Source organism: Aspergillus terreus, genomic scaffold (genome assembly GCF_000149615.1).
Source record: "Aspergillus terreus NIH2624 scaffold_4 genomic scaffold, whole genome shotgun sequence".
NCBI lineage: Eukaryota > Fungi > Ascomycota > Eurotiomycetes > Eurotiales > Aspergillaceae > Aspergillus > Aspergillus terreus.
In genome coordinates this window covers 774,856-789,605 of record NT_165927.1, presented here as the reverse complement: position 1 = coordinate 789,605, position 14,750 = coordinate 774,856, and the positions used below count along the sequence as shown (strand labels likewise).

Genomic DNA, 14,750 nt, shown 5'->3' with positions numbered 1-14,750 from the left:
GTGTCGCTAGCACCACGAAATGCCAAGGCCAGTCCAACGCCATTGAAAGGGATCTATAATTCGATCCACAGAGACTGATGTCGAGAATATTGCACAGGTCAATGGATAAATGAGGTCCTCGGAGATGTTGATGTTGTTGGATCTATAACAGCTTACAGGCACGTGGCCCCTGACTAACGCCATTCTCCTGAATGGCTGCTAATCACATGATGCCCCAGGCATCGGTTTAGGGTGTGTTTCAGCTGTTTGCACTTTCTCTTCTCTATACAACGGGCTGGGACGCAGGAACAGGAACGATGCCAGGGTCTAGGAGCGATGGGCCAGCGCCATCGTAGATTGCTTATTCCGGTCGCAGAGTCTGATATCCGTCGAAGAGGTGGAGACTCGACGGGGTGAGTGTTTAGTAGAAAGGCCCTGCAGTCTAGATCAGATGCACTGTAAAACACATGTTATTGTTCCCTGGTCTGCGTAGGTAAATAGCTTAAATATACGAGTGCTTACTAGAAATCGAAGTACACAATTTCAACGTTAGGGCGGGTTAGGAGATGCAAATGGACGCTGACCCCAGACTGTGGCATGTTAACCGGACAAAGCCAGATGGATCTGAAGAGGTCAATAGGGCCTTCATCCTTATAGGCATGTTGTAGATATTCCCTTCCATAATGTACTGGCTTTGTGGGAACTACGCGCGTAGATCCAGCCCAGATCCCGAGTTCATCCTAATCGATGCTTACTCAAATAATCGTCATATGAAATCTCCTTTGGTTTTCCATAGGTGAAGGATCAGGTTCAAAAGACTCTACATTTAAAACGCCATGAGCATCCCATCCCAGTCAGATGCTCGGACTATTTCTAATATCGGCAAAATGGCGAATCCCCACGAGGCAGTGTGAAGTGCTATACCTAATTACCATTTCCCACTCGCTGTAGAATGGGTTCTTACACAGACAGCATCCACCCAGGTCGCCTAGGGCGACGTCTGCATCACCTCCTCGTGGCCGCCTGTCGCAGTGGTGGCAAAGTACCGAACATCGACGTCTTCGTCCTCTTGCAGCTTTTCCAAGCTAGGGATGATTCTCTGCTGGATGAGCTCTTGGCCCTTCGGTGACGGTGTGGCGGTTTTGCCGGACTTCTCCAGGTCTACCAGGGTGCCCTCTGCCGGTAGCCGTCGCAGGGTGTCAATTAGAACAGCATATGACTTGGCGACGTTGAACCGGATGTTGGGAATCTCGTCCGTGACAAGTCTGTCCAAGATGGGAAGGATGGAGTTGTCGATGATTTCGAGGGAGACGACAGGAGCAAGAGTCTAAATTCCGTTAGTTTCGTCGAATGAAAAGGGAATGTCCGTATCGAACTTAGGAGACATACCGAGACAGCAAAGCATGTCGTCATTCTATAGAGGTAGTTCGGGTGCTGTCCCATGGCCATGACCTTGGGAATGATAGACCCCTTGGCCCAGTCCACACCAAACACTTCCGTGAGCTTTCTCAAGTTCTGAGTGGCAGCCTCACGGATGGAGAAGACTGTATCTCCCAGCCATCCCATGCACAGATCGCTCAGCTGCTCATCAAAGAATTTGACGCCGAGCTGGCTGGCGAGCAGAGGAATGTATTCGATAATTGCAAGGCGGACTCGCCACTGTTTGTCCTCGGCCAGTTGTACGATAGCAGGGAGGAGAGACTGAGACAAGAGGTCGATCCCAATGACTTGAAACAATTAGCATGCGGAGGCCTTAGACCGTCAATATTGCGGTGTTTGCCATACCTTTGTTAACCAACTCCAGTTTAGAGATGATGTGGAGTCGTACGTCGGGGAACTCGTCCTTGAGCATCTGAAGGAACATAGGAAGCAGATGGGCGATAGTCCTGCGCTGAGGTTAGAGATCATACGCATTTGCATATAGGGCCATGAGACTGACTCTTCTTTTCCGAGAATAGGAGCGAGGCCGCTGATTTGGGTACCCAAAGCAGCGCGCACATGCTGGGATGGATCGGAGACCAAGTCTTCCACGCTAGTCATAATCTCGTTCAGAAGCGTGTCCCGGTCAATCAAGCTGCAGAAACCTGTCGTCAAAGTCTTAGTCACTGGTCGGATCCGGTGGCAGGAGAATACGCACCAGGGATCTGGCCGGCAATTGCAGTGCGGACCTCAGCCTCCGTGTCCTTGAGGAGCTTCACAAACGAGGGAACCATGTCCCGAGTCACAACCTCTTCATGTACAGCTTTCGCGATCTGCCACAGAGTCAGAGCCGTAAAGGCGGGCACGAGACAAGGCGAAAATGTACCTTTTCATATCGGTCGGCGACCATGTATCGGACCCTCCAACTCTTATCCTCGAACAAATTCCGTAGGGAGGTCAACAGAACACCATGGCTGGGCTGTTGTTCCTTGGGAATCTCCTCCGCGATGGAAATCAGAATATCCACGGTAAGCAAACGTACGCTATCCTGGTCATCACTCGCCAGGTATTGGAACAGGGGTATCATCTCATCAATGACGACTTGTGTGTCCATTTCCTTCACAAACTTGGCGAGGTTGTTGGCAGCCTGTCTCCTCACCATCGGAGTGTCGTCATGCACCAGGCCTCCGAAGTATTGCCGGAGAGTTTGCTGAAGGGGCGTAGGGGCTTTCTTGTAAGGCACGCAGTAAAGACCGGTGGCGGAGACTTTCGAGGTAAACCAATCGGCTTTGGACAGGCGTTGGATCATGGGAACGAAATACTCTTCGATCTGCTTTTCGGACAGCTGCTCGCCGATTTTGTTGAGGGATTCGACGGCCTAGTGCACTTCGTTAGCATCAACCATTCAAGTAAAGTGAATCATGACACTATCCCTACCTTCTCTCTCACTACGGGTTCTTCAATGGCGGCCAAATTCTCCAGCGGAGAAAGGAGCACATGCCCGTATTCCGGACCACCGACATATTCTATGAAATTGCCCAGCTCTTCACTTAATGCGGTCAAGACTTCATCTTCATCCTCAACGGAGTCTGCAAGGGATATACAGTTAGAATGCGCTCTGGTGAGTTAAACTGCAGGATATCTGTTTGTTTTGATCCTTTGTTGGGTCGGACTAACCATCAAGGAATGGAATGAGCTCCTCCCGGGTCCGCTCGGCACCCAGGGCCAAAGCAATGGTGGAGATGCGGTGGATGGCGTTCAGACGAATGAGAACATCGTCATGCTACAAGGAAAGAGAGGTCAGGACGGTCGAGAAGAGACGAGGTGTAGGATGCTGTAGTCCGGGGGACGTATTCGGTACCTTCAGCTCATCGATCAGGACGGCGATGGGGTAGAGTTCGTCGTTTTCACCCTGGCCCTCCATCGCGAAAGGAGTTGGATGTGTTGGATGTATGATCGGGATAAAGAGACGAGTAAGAAGGGGCGACGAGTGACCGGTCCACGTCCTCACTCAGGCGGCAATCCGAGCCAGGCTCACGCGAACACAGGGAATATTTTGGGCGGGGAGACGATCTAAAAACGAGGGGCTGTCATAGAACGTAATGACAAGGACAAGCACCTAGTGGAGAAGGAAATTAGCGGGAGCTGAAGTGGGAAGCGCCGTGGCGGGAATCAAAGTGAGAGCAGAGGGTCGGTCGAGAGTAGGTAGAAGGTGGTGGTGGTAGTGGTGGTGATGGTCTGCGTCAAGGTCCCCGGAGCGAGGTTTCGTGGGGTTTGGGCCGCCGCAGGACCAGTGAGAGCAACACCCAGGAGTTAACGATAGCAACATACCTCGAGGAACAATTGAAATTGGACGACCACCTGAGGAATGGTCTGGGAGATGATTCAGCGGTAGAATGAGATCTCGATCGAGAGAGGATGAATGAGGCAGAGGGGAGAATAATGGACAAGGGGGGGTTAGAGAGTGAGTATTCGTGTCGCTCAAAGCGAAGGTTGAATCGGTCGGCGGTGGTGGTCAAAGCAGCAGCTGTGGCGGTGATTAGATATTCCCAGCAGGGAAATCTCTGGCCAGCCCAAACGGGTAATCTCCTGTGGCGGTGCACGCTACCCACCGCCTTTGTCCGCCCGCCGAGGGGAAAATGTTCTGTTGGAAATTAAGATGACTCCTCCGCTCTACGCTGTTGTCTCTCCGCCGCCCCTCCTCTCCGTTCCACCACCAGATTCTGGTCTCCAGCAGATTCCGTGAGGCTCGCTGATCAGTCAATTCCTGGGTTCCGTGGGAGGACTATCCAACTACTCTTTCTCCGGTTTCTCGTGCACGGTTGAATCGCATAGGCGACACATTCCCCCACCATGCCCACCATCTCCGTCGACAAGGCCGCGCTCTTCCAGGCGCTCGGAAGGGAGTATGTCCAATTTCCCTTCCAACCCCATATATTAAGGACGCTTACTGATTCTCTGTGTCTCAGGTATACGACCGAGGAGTTCGATGAGCTGTGTTTCGAGTTTGGTATGTCACACAGACGGTGTCGGCGGGGCTTGCGCTAACTACTGGGATCAGGCATCGAGCTCGACGAAGACGTAATACTCCTTTTCTCCCCATCCGGTACTTTCGCCTGTACTAATTGTCTACTTTCAGACAACGAATTCGGACAGACCTATCGTCGATGGAAAACAGGAGCCTCCTCAGCTCAAGATCGAAATCCCCGCCAACCGGTGCGATGCCCCACCCCAACTGAGCCCTATATCAAAACCGCATATACTGAGTGTTCGTCAGGTATGACATGCTGTGTTTCGAGGGCATTGCCCTCATGTTGAACATTTTCCTGGGCCGGAGACCCCTCCCCAACTACCGACTGGTCGAGCCCGCGAACGGACAGCTTGAGAAGATTATTGTTAAGGAGGATGTGAGTAAAACATTCGGTGCCTATCCACGATGTGTACCGGTCTAATGGCGGGAACCAGACCATGAAAATCAGACCCCTCGTGTCTGGCGCTATCCTGCGCAACGTGAAGTTCGACCAGGCTCGCTACGAGTCCTTCATCGCCCTGCAAGACAAGCTTCATCAGAACCTTGCTAGACAGCGTACACTTGTTTCCATTGGTACTCATGACCTGGACACGATAAAAGGACCCTTCACCTATGAAGCGTTGCCTCCGAAAGATATCAAGTTCACCCCGCTGAACCAGACGAAAGAAATGAATGGGGAGGAACTGATGAACTTCTATGAGGTAGGCCGATCCGTCGCATTCACGGCCGCCTCAATACTAACGCAAATTGAAATCACAGAAAGACAAGCATCTCGGCAAGTATCTTCATATCATTCGGGACTCTCCCGTCTACCCCGTCATTTACGATGCCAACCGGGTTGTCTGCTCTCTTCCGCCTATCATCAACGGAAACCACTCCAAGATCACGCTTGATACCAAGAACGTCTTCATTGAAATCACGGCCCTCGACAAGACCAAGGTGGAGATTGTCAACAGAATGATGGTCGCCATGTTCTCTGAATACTGCTCCGAGCCTTTCACGTAAGACAGGTCATTCCAACTTTCGATGCGAGGTCTACTAACTAAACCCGAACAGCATCGAGCCCGTCCAGATTGTTTCGGATCACAATAACGAAACCCGGGTCGTTCCCGATATGTCTCCGCGCACCACTCAAGCCGAAATCTCTTACCTCAATCAATGCTGTGGCCTCGATCTCTCCGCCACTCAGATCTGCGACCTGCTGAAGAAGATGGCATACAATGCCAAGCCCTCCGCCTCCTCTCCTGATCTCATCGACGTGGACATCCCTCCGACCCGCGCCGACGTGCTTCATCAGGCTGATATCATGGAGGACGTCGCCATTGCCTACGGCTTCAACAACCTCCCGAGGTCCTTCCCCAGCAAGTCTGGTACCATTGCCCAGCCCCTCCCGATCAACAAACTGTCGGACATCGTCCGCATGGAGGCTGCCATGGCAGGCTGGTCCGAGGTCCTTCCTTTGATTCTGTGCTCTCACGATGAGAACTTTGGCTGGCTTAACCGCAAGGATGACGGCAACACCGCCGTCAAGCTATCCAACCCCAAGACCCTGGAATTCCAGGTCGTCCGCACGAGTCTCCTTCCCGGTCTTCTCAAGACCATCCGCGAGAACAAGCACCACACAGTGCCTATGAAGATCTTTGAGGTCAGTGACGTTGCTTTCAAGGACCTGTCTCTGGAACGCAAGAGTCGGAACGAGCGGCACTTCGCCGCCGCGTGGTACGGCAAGACCAGCGGTTTTGAGGTCGTCCACGGTCTCTTGGACCGTACCATGGCCATGCTCAAGAGTGCCTTCATCACCACCGAGGAGGGTCTGGAGAACCCCGCTGTGGGTGAATCGCACTATTGGATTGAGGAGCTGGATGGTAAGTTTATCCTTCCTTTCTACTTGTTAGACCATTTGACTGATTCGGATCACAGACGCTACCTATTTCCCCGGTCACGCTGCCTCCGTCCATCTCCGCATCGGAGGGAAGGACCACGTCATCGGCTCTTTCGGTATCCTGCACCCTACAGTGTTGGAGAACTACGAACTGAAGTACCCCGTCAGCACGCTAGAGATCAACATCGAAGCCTTCCTGTGAATGGAAGCTGTGTAGATCATAGAAACCTTGTTGAAAGAAAGTATACAATCCACAATGTTTAGATAAGACACATCATGAGCGATAAGTCCGAAGACAAAAGAATAAAAAGAGGCAATTTTCAAATGGCTACTAGCGTAGAAGCTTAAACGAACAACAACCCTAGGGGTATAGCCACGGTGCAGTTGAGTATGGAGTTGGCATGCGACGCACGTTTTATATCTACGACCAAATACTCATGACTGCACATATGTTGTTTTGAACTTTTTGCCTGCTATTGCTCTTTTTTATATGAACCGCACTCCCGCCATGCTCCAAGCTAAACGAACCCGTTACTTCCTTTTGGATTCGCCCCGTAACTTCATCTCGGACATCATGTTTTCCTACCTAGGTATTTCACTAGGGAGCCAAGAACATAGCTGCAATGATATGGAACGCTGCAGAAAGAAAACCCGTTTTGGAAGATCATGTAGTTCTTTTATTTCGTCAGGTATTGAAATGAGGTAGGACGACAGGAACGAAGAAAAAAGAGCAGGGCCTAAGAAAATAAACTAGATTACTCCTGCGCATAAGCCTCCGCACCAGCACCCTCCTGGGCCTCCGCAGCCTGCTGCTCAGCCAGACGCTGCTGTTCGGCGAGCTGCTGAGCGGCAAGAGCCTTGGCACCGTAGTCCTGGCTCATGGGCTGGAGGACGGGCTGCTCCTCCTTGGGCTCGATGATGGTGACGGAGTCAGGGAGAGTCTTCTGGGGGCCGGCCTTGCCCTCGGGGTCGGAACCGCGCATGATCTTCACCTTGATACCAAGGACACCCTGGCGGAGAAGAACGTGGCGGGTAGCGGAGTCGATGAACTCCTTAGCGGGCTGACCGGAGTGGATCATGAATCCGTCCTGTAAAAAGCAATCCTGTCAGCCATTCTGTATCCAACATGTATTCATCCACAGCAACTATAGTTGCCGGTAGTCGAAACCCCCATCCGAGTCACCCTTTGTACAGAATTCCCAAACGTACCGTGAACTTCATGGACTTGGCACGGGCAGCACGGAGCTTTCCGGAAACGACAACCTCACAACCCTTGGCACCGCTCTCCATGATGAAGCGGAGGACACCGTAGCAGGCACGGCGGACGGCAAGACCGTTCAGGAGCTTGTAGCGGAGGGACTCGCACTGAGCGACGGCGGAGAGACCGCGGTTCTGGACCTTGGCGGCATAGAGGGAAACGGAGTTCTCGGGGAACTTGAAGCGCTTCTGGATGAGGGAGGTGAGCTCGCGGATGCGGCGGCCCTGCTCACCGAGAACCTCCTGGGTGTGGGTGGCACGGATGACTGCGAAAACACATCCGTTAGCATTTGACCAGATCTTTTTTCAACGTGCCAAAATTGTTCCATAACCCCTGGTCAAGATTGAACCAGTCGCCTGTATCACTGGGTTGAACTCTTCTTCTTTCTCCCTCTCTCCTGTTCTTCCACCTCCGCTAGTGATCGCCGGTCTCCGATCTCTGTCCAACCCAGGATACATTTGGCAACGGGAAGGCATTGTGGTGCAAGAATAGACAGGAAATTCACTCGAAGGGCGAAGGCGACGTACTGATGTCGGTGACGGTGGGAGTGACACGGACTTCAACACCGGAGTAGCCCTCCTCAGCCAGCTCGCGCTGGAAGAACTCGTTCAGCTCGGCATAGAAGACACCGTCGGCAACGAACTTGCGGCGCTTCGAAATAAGCTCCCTGGACAGCGGCCATGATTGCGATCCTGCAGAAGGAATTGGGTTGTCGAAGAAAGGGCCGGGGACGCGGTGGTTGCGGAAGTCGTTCGAGGGCGAAGTAAGTCGGCTGCCGTCAAGGTCAGATTTCGAAGAAGTTCGGCGGTAGTGGGGAGTGGGCTTTCCTCTTCGGGAGAGGGCTCAACCCTCGCTTGCGTGCCCCGGGCGCCTTGCCTATCCGGGTTAGTCTACCGTTCCGTGCTCAGGCATTAAGGCATCAACTTCTATAATCCATACTACCCAGGTCGCTATGATCAACATCAACACCGCTGAAATAATGTTTATCACAAGTTCTAGCCGAGACCTCGGTCGTTACCGTAAATACATCAAGTCATGAGTGGCACTAGTCCCATGTTTTATCATTGCATCTCAACTTCCATCGGACTGATACGTTTCCCGTCCTGCTGGATCTCTCCCGTTGTAGGCAGAGACAGATTCGAGATCTCCGATGTCATAGTCTCCATCCGGCTCGACATGCTATCTGGGTCCTCCTTACCCGATATCCCGCTTCCGATAGAATGATGGGCGGTCTCTATACCGGTCAACACTGGTGCACGCTCGGGGGTAGACGCATCCCGGCCAGCAGGCGGAGTAGCACTTGAGGCACGAACGCCATTCATCTCGGCATCAGTACGACCAAACGCCTCACTCCACCATCGGACTTTATTGACCTGCGGGAATATCAACCGCTCTTTCCCGCGCTTATGATCGTCAATCTGTGGGTCGTATTGTGGGTTGAGGAACTGTTCTCGACGAGCGAGGAAGTAATCCCAGACACTTCGAGTCCGCTCTTTCGCCTTGCACTCCACGCGCTCCTTCTCGCTGTTAAAGAGAAAAGTTCCGAATTGGCATGAATAGAGATGGTAGAGTAGCCTTCGCAGGAACCGCTCGTTGAATTCGAACCGGGTTGGGTGTTGGTACAATAACTGGTACGTGGCATCCAAGAACTGGTGGAAGACAGGGCTCGTCTCTTTGACTTTCGTCACTTCTTTCTCCGAGACGACTGATTTCGGGGCAGAGCTAGGTGGTTTCCGTATTCCCCCATTATCGGAATCGTAGTTTTGCATCTCCCCATCCGACTCAGGAAGAGAGTCTCGGCTTGTGTTGTCGCGATTGAAGAACCCCTTGGCGCTTAAGAAGGCGTTTTCCAGCGCCTTGCCTGCTCCACCAGCCTCTCCAAACGCACGATTGGAGTCGCCGCCAATGCGCTCGTTCTCAATCTGAAACCACTTCTCACTGTTCAGGTGGCCAGATCTATGCCGAAACATATGTCCGAAGGAAAGCCAGTCCTTCTCCACTAGGACCATAAACCCTTCCAAAGTTCTATAATAAGGGTCAAGGCACACCTGGCTCAGGGCACTCAGTTGACTAGTGCGGTCCCATCCATCAGAGCAATGAATCAACACATGAGAATGTTGAAGACCAACTTGGCGCGCAATCAAGCCGGCGCCATCGAGGATCCCGGAAATGTGTTTCAGCCACCCGCTCCGCGCAAGCTGGTCCCGACTCGGCCCCAACGGGGTGACATCAGAATCTTTTAAGGCATCAATCACCTTATTGAGGGAATCCCTCATGACATGGATGTTGTCGATCCCCAGATACGCCTTGGTAGCGAATTTATAATTGTCCATATTCTCCGAGCCAAGCCCCACGGCCTGCATGGCGAACGCGTTGACTGTAGGCCGTGCATCGACGATCAAATTGTGTTGTTGTGCACCGTATATCTGCGGTTTTTCTTCCGGATCCCCAGGGAATGACGCTAGCATCTCATCTTCCAACTCCTCCGCGCTCGTAAGCTCCGGTATTGACTGACTACCGGACAGGTCACTTTGCGTCGACCCCGAGGACTCATTTTCGAGGCGCGGAGGGGTAAAGGCTGCGAGCGGCCTCTCTGTTCGGGAAGTTGAAAAGATGGCGGCCAATAGCTTCTCGTCTTGAATACTCCTGTTCTGGCGCACGCCCACCAGGGGCTGCGAGCTTCGTGTGATGGAACAATTGTTGACAGGGTGAAGATATGTCAGCACGGGAATTCTAGCTCTGGATCGATATCGTCCCGCATAATTGAGGGTGTTGTCGGAAATCGCAGCAGGCACCGGGAATAGAGCGGGGTAGGTTGGAGAGAACTGCATAATCCGAGTCAATGACATGGAACGATTGAGATGCCTTCAATGTCAGAAGGCACATACCCCATAGTCCGCATTTATTTGGGAAATCCGCCATCCGTGTCCATCGCTGTCCACACCCTGTCGCTCCCATTCTTTGCGAGGGTCGTACAACTCCCATCCGTTGAATTCTCGCTCCGGCGGCGGTGGCTGATATGTAAATGCGTAGAGTTTATCAATGCGTCCTATCTTGCAGGTCCATGTCTTTATACTATCGAAAACGTCCCGCGCTTTGCTCTCCGTCGCGAAATAGAAGCAGACAAATGTAAAATCGCGGCATCGTAAGCGAATGGCCGACGGTTGGCGAGAGACGGCGGGGGCTGGTCGGAAAGTACAGAAGGAGATGATAGGATACGTAATCCAAAGCTCCTTTGGACGGATAGGGGTGCCCTGAGCACGCGCATTATCCGGTAGCGGAGGGATGTGGGAGAAGATGATATGGTGAGGGGTGAGGTGGAGGGTGCCGACAACCTGTTCACCACGACGCGCTAAGGTCACATCTTCAACCTGTGGGAGATAGAGCAGGAAGCATCAGTCGATCATGAATTAGAAATAAGGGGAATGTGAAGCATGTCAAGATCAAACAAACCTTAGCGATTCGTGTTTTCTCCATGCCTTGCTATTGCCGTGTCCGCATCAACTTCATGGCCGGATCACCAGGAAATAAAAAATTGACACAGGATATGATACGACAGAATATTGGAACAACACGGCGAGAAAATCCCCGATGCAGGAAATGGAACCAAAGACGCTGTAGAAGGCAAAATAATAACCGAGCTGAATTTGAGAGAGGTGCGTAGTCGGCATACCCAACGGTCATGACGGACTAGGTCAGATGCGGAGCCCCTCGCTAACTACGTCAACCCCGTGATAGCTCTTCCATCATTCTGTCCACGCTCCAACTCTGGGTATGGTGCGCTGTAATGTAACTCTTCAACTTCTCTGAATAGCAGCATTCTTTCTCCATCAATTTCCAGTCCAATAAACCTTGCATTTCTTGCTGAAACGTCTTCCTGCCCTGGTCCTTCGTCTCTCTACTAGTACTTGCGACGGACTGCCTCTTTCGGTAAGCCTTCTAGCCTCAGGCAATTCTATCTAGTGCCACTAAGAACTTGTTTGACAGGCTAAAAGCCTCTCTCTTATTCAATATCTAGGACTTCAATACGATACATAACGGCCTGCACGATTGATTCTTTTCATCAACGTTATCCTAATCCGTTTGTCGCAAGTATATATCACCCCTCGGTCCGAAGGAGCATCTCAACAACCAGAAGATCAAATCAAACAAAGCTTCAAGCAACTGCATAGGCAAAACTATGAGCACACCGCACGCTTCGCCACCATCGGTGGATGACATATTCCGCTATCGATATCAGCATGGCACAAATGTGGGACCCATCTTTATGCATGGACCATGGCTGGACAACAACGCCTTTGAGACGGATCTCAACAGCACGAGGGAACTGGGGGAGATAAAACGGTTGGTAGCAGACGATTCGTCTTTCTCTAGATTTGATCCAACTGATACCTCGCACACAGTTCGATTGAGACAAAAGGGCTTGACGAAACTCGATCGGACTGGGAGTCTCACTGGCGGACAGCACTGACCGATGATGACCTCGTATGGCTCAGAACCGTCGCTAAATGCAATTCTATACGGTTACCCGTTGGGTTTTTCACATTTGGTCCTGTGTTCTGCATAGGGTCACCTTTCGAAGGGGAGCCATCTCAGGTGTATAACAACTGCTGGAACACTGTGAGACATCTGCTCAGGAAGTGCTACGACCACGGTATCGGTGTCTTGATTGACTTCCAGACAATCCCGGGACGGTCTCAAGGTCGTGATCGTACCGGTAATGAGACAACTGTTGATGCTTGTCCGAGTTCCAGTAATTGGAGCCTAGCTAGAGACTGTGTCGCTTTCATCGTCCAGGAAGTGACTTTTCATGCCATGAGTGAGGTGATTGGTGTGCAAATATCGAGTGACACGGACTGGAAGACGTGTGATCTCGAAAAATGGTATGATGAGGTCCTCGAAATCGCGAGCTCCATCAATCCATCCTTGCCGATGTTTATCAGCGATGGTGGAGATCTTTCTGCAGCGCTAGATCTTGCCATGTCGAAGAACCAGTTTCCGACGCGTGTAGGAAGAAGCCCCATTGTCGTGGATACTCACCGGTATTATACTGCCGAAAAATATCGCTCTATGGACCCGATGTCCGTCATTCAACAAATACCAAGTGAGCTCGCAGAGCTTGAGGCTCGTCAGAAGAATGTTGTTGCTCAGGGTACAGCTGTGGATGTGTACGTGGGCGAGTACAGCTGCGCAATGCACCCCCAAAGCTGGTCTTGTGCGAAAGCTTCCGAATATCCTTCTTTAATGAGAACCTTTGGCCAGGCGCAAGGAAAGCAGTGGGCGTCGAAAGCCTGCGGATCCGCGTTTTGCGGCTTTAAGATGCATGGACTTGGCGGCGACGCTTGGAAGCTCGAACAGCAAGTCGATGCAGGTAATATTTCTGCTCCAGTTTGGCTCGCACTCCCACAAACGCGAATTCAAAAATTACTACAGCAAGCAGAATCTCAGAGGGAACACGTTCGCGGAGGATCATTGTCACACGAGTCAAGCCTCTTGAGTTCCTCAGAATGTCACTATTATGAACTGGGATGGGACACTGGATTCAGCGATGCATTAAACTTCTTCGGCGCAGTATCTCATGGCATCATACCTGGTGGTGGCGAAGGAGGAGACAGGATTGGAGCTCTTGAGTTGTGGATTCGAAAGCGAATTTCTAGAACAAATTCGCTTGATAAACAGCTCGGAAGGGCCTGGGAGAAAGGTTTAAGGAAAGGTGTGGACGATTTCTACAAGATAGTCCGCATCTAACTCCATCGCAATGAGCATTCGTCTCCTTGTTTGGCGAGATTGAAGACTATATGTGATCAGTAATAGATCGGTATTGCTATAATGGATCAAGCCTCTTAGCGCCTACCAGGTAGGTATATAGCTTCCATACTAACATAGTGAAGTGTGGTATCCGGCACTCAACATCATGCCGACGAGTAAGAACAAAAACAAAATGGTTGAAATGGAGACATATCTAACTGCATTCAGCGGTTCACTCCCTGCAACTCCAGACCCGAAGCGAAAACAAGATATCTACCATGTGTAGAGGGACGACGACGGAAACCCCGCTTGAGCAATGCTGTCTATCACCAAGCTAGCACAGATTGGGTCCAACATGAATGTGCACAGTTCCAGGTGCTCGTCACGTCCACTCCGCATTTGGCGCATGGGTCCTTTTAGGCTCACATGTTGCCGAGCGGACACCCGAGATGCCGCTGAAATGCCGTGGGAAGTCGATGCCTCTATTCTTGGACTGATGGTCCCTGCAGTATACCCTGAAGCCTTTACTCCACAGCGAACTAGCTTCTGTCTCCGCACAGACGATGATTGTGGGAAGGGATCTCCAATATGGGCGATCAACTGTTCAAACGGCAACTGGTATGCCTCCACTAGAGAGAACCTAGATCAATATATAGAAGACGCTTGACGAAGAACGCCCGTCAAGACGGCGATCATTTCTCGTGAAAGGAGATCGAAAGATAACCAGAATTGGGGAGTATTCGAATTCACCGCTGCACGAGGTAGACTTGTGTCCCGGTACCTCATTCTGGTGTGCCTTCAAGTCAGGGACTAAACTCTGCTGGCAGGTGTTTGCCTCCAATCGAGGACTCTTTTCCTAGTTAGATGGGAACTTAATTGGAGGACTAGCTGGTAGACCGCAAGCGACTACTGTTATCATCAAAGGGTCGCTTGATCGAAAGTGATGTGTGTCGACGCTGATCATCGACTCCGAATCAACAGAGCGAAAGAGAAAGGAAGCCCATCCGGGGACCAAGAGTGATTTGCACTGAAACTTGCAACATGCCGGCACTCCTATTCGATCCCCCGCAAGAACTTAGTCCCCTAACGTATCCTGGAGTGCACGGCTCACTCCGACCCCCGGAGCTCGCCCCAGGACGAACCAGCATTCACTGGTCGATGAGTCCCGTCATTGCGCTAGGCAGTTAGGTATCCATTCGTCGTGATCATCATGTCGTGTTCCAGCTGACACCAGATGGGAATGACCTCCGCTCCAATTTACCCATGCTGGCCATTGACATCAGTCATGGATTTTGAAGCGACGAAGGGAAAAGCATAACACAGCATAGTTACCTCACATGTAGGGGTTTATTGGATAGCCGCTCGGTCGGTTTAAGCGGTTGGATCTGTGGGGAAACGTAGATATCCCGCACTTGCAGCCATATAAAAGGAGG

General features: G+C 51.6%; 5 protein-coding genes across 5 annotated transcripts; 2 read left to right on the top strand and 3 right to left on the bottom strand.

Annotated features, from left to right (window-relative positions):
- Nucleotides 1-967: 967 nt before the first annotated feature.
- On the bottom strand, nt 968-3,322 carry ATEG_03066 (protein phosphatase 2A structural subunit TPD3; the record flags this gene model as incomplete). Its single annotated transcript, XM_001212244.1, has 9 exons — nt 968-1,306; nt 1,369-1,706; nt 1,765-1,865; nt 1,919-2,063; nt 2,117-2,231; nt 2,285-2,776; nt 2,836-2,987; nt 3,076-3,181; nt 3,260-3,322. 9 exons carry the CDS (start codon nt 3,320-3,322, stop codon nt 968-970), a joined length of 1,851 nt encoding a protein of 616 aa, XP_001212244.1.
- Nucleotides 3,323-4,251: 929 nt separating this feature from the next.
- ATEG_03065 (phenylalanine--tRNA ligase subunit beta) lies at nt 4,252-6,513 on the top strand (the record flags this gene model as incomplete). The annotated part of the gene is made up of 9 exons (XM_001212243.1): nt 4,252-4,304; nt 4,368-4,408; nt 4,460-4,479; nt 4,538-4,614; nt 4,676-4,805; nt 4,864-5,130; nt 5,189-5,430; nt 5,486-6,294; nt 6,350-6,513. 9 exons carry the CDS (start codon nt 4,252-4,254, stop codon nt 6,511-6,513), a joined length of 1,803 nt encoding a protein of 600 aa, XP_001212243.1.
- Nucleotides 6,514-7,066: 553 nt separating this feature from the next.
- ATEG_03064 (40S ribosomal protein uS3) lies at nt 7,067-8,045 on the bottom strand (the record flags this gene model as incomplete). Its single annotated transcript, XM_001212242.1, has 3 exons — nt 7,067-7,399; nt 7,521-7,834; nt 7,901-8,045. 3 exons carry the CDS (start codon nt 8,043-8,045, stop codon nt 7,067-7,069), a joined length of 792 nt encoding a protein of 263 aa, XP_001212242.1.
- A 585-nt stretch (nt 8,046-8,630) lies between these two features.
- Nucleotides 8,631-11,046, bottom strand: ATEG_03063 (phosphatidylinositol-3-phosphatase YMR1; the record flags this gene model as incomplete). The annotated part of the gene is made up of 3 exons (XM_001212241.1): nt 8,631-10,394; nt 10,458-10,904; nt 11,023-11,046. 3 exons carry the CDS (start codon nt 11,044-11,046, stop codon nt 8,631-8,633), a joined length of 2,235 nt encoding a protein of 744 aa, XP_001212241.1.
- A 703-nt stretch (nt 11,047-11,749) lies between these two features.
- Nucleotides 11,750-13,317, top strand: ATEG_03062 (uncharacterized protein; the record flags this gene model as incomplete). Its single annotated transcript, XM_001212240.1, has 2 exons — nt 11,750-11,913; nt 11,973-13,317. 2 exons carry the CDS (start codon nt 11,750-11,752, stop codon nt 13,315-13,317), a joined length of 1,509 nt encoding a protein of 502 aa, XP_001212240.1.
- Nucleotides 13,318-14,750: the final 1,433 nt, after the last annotated feature.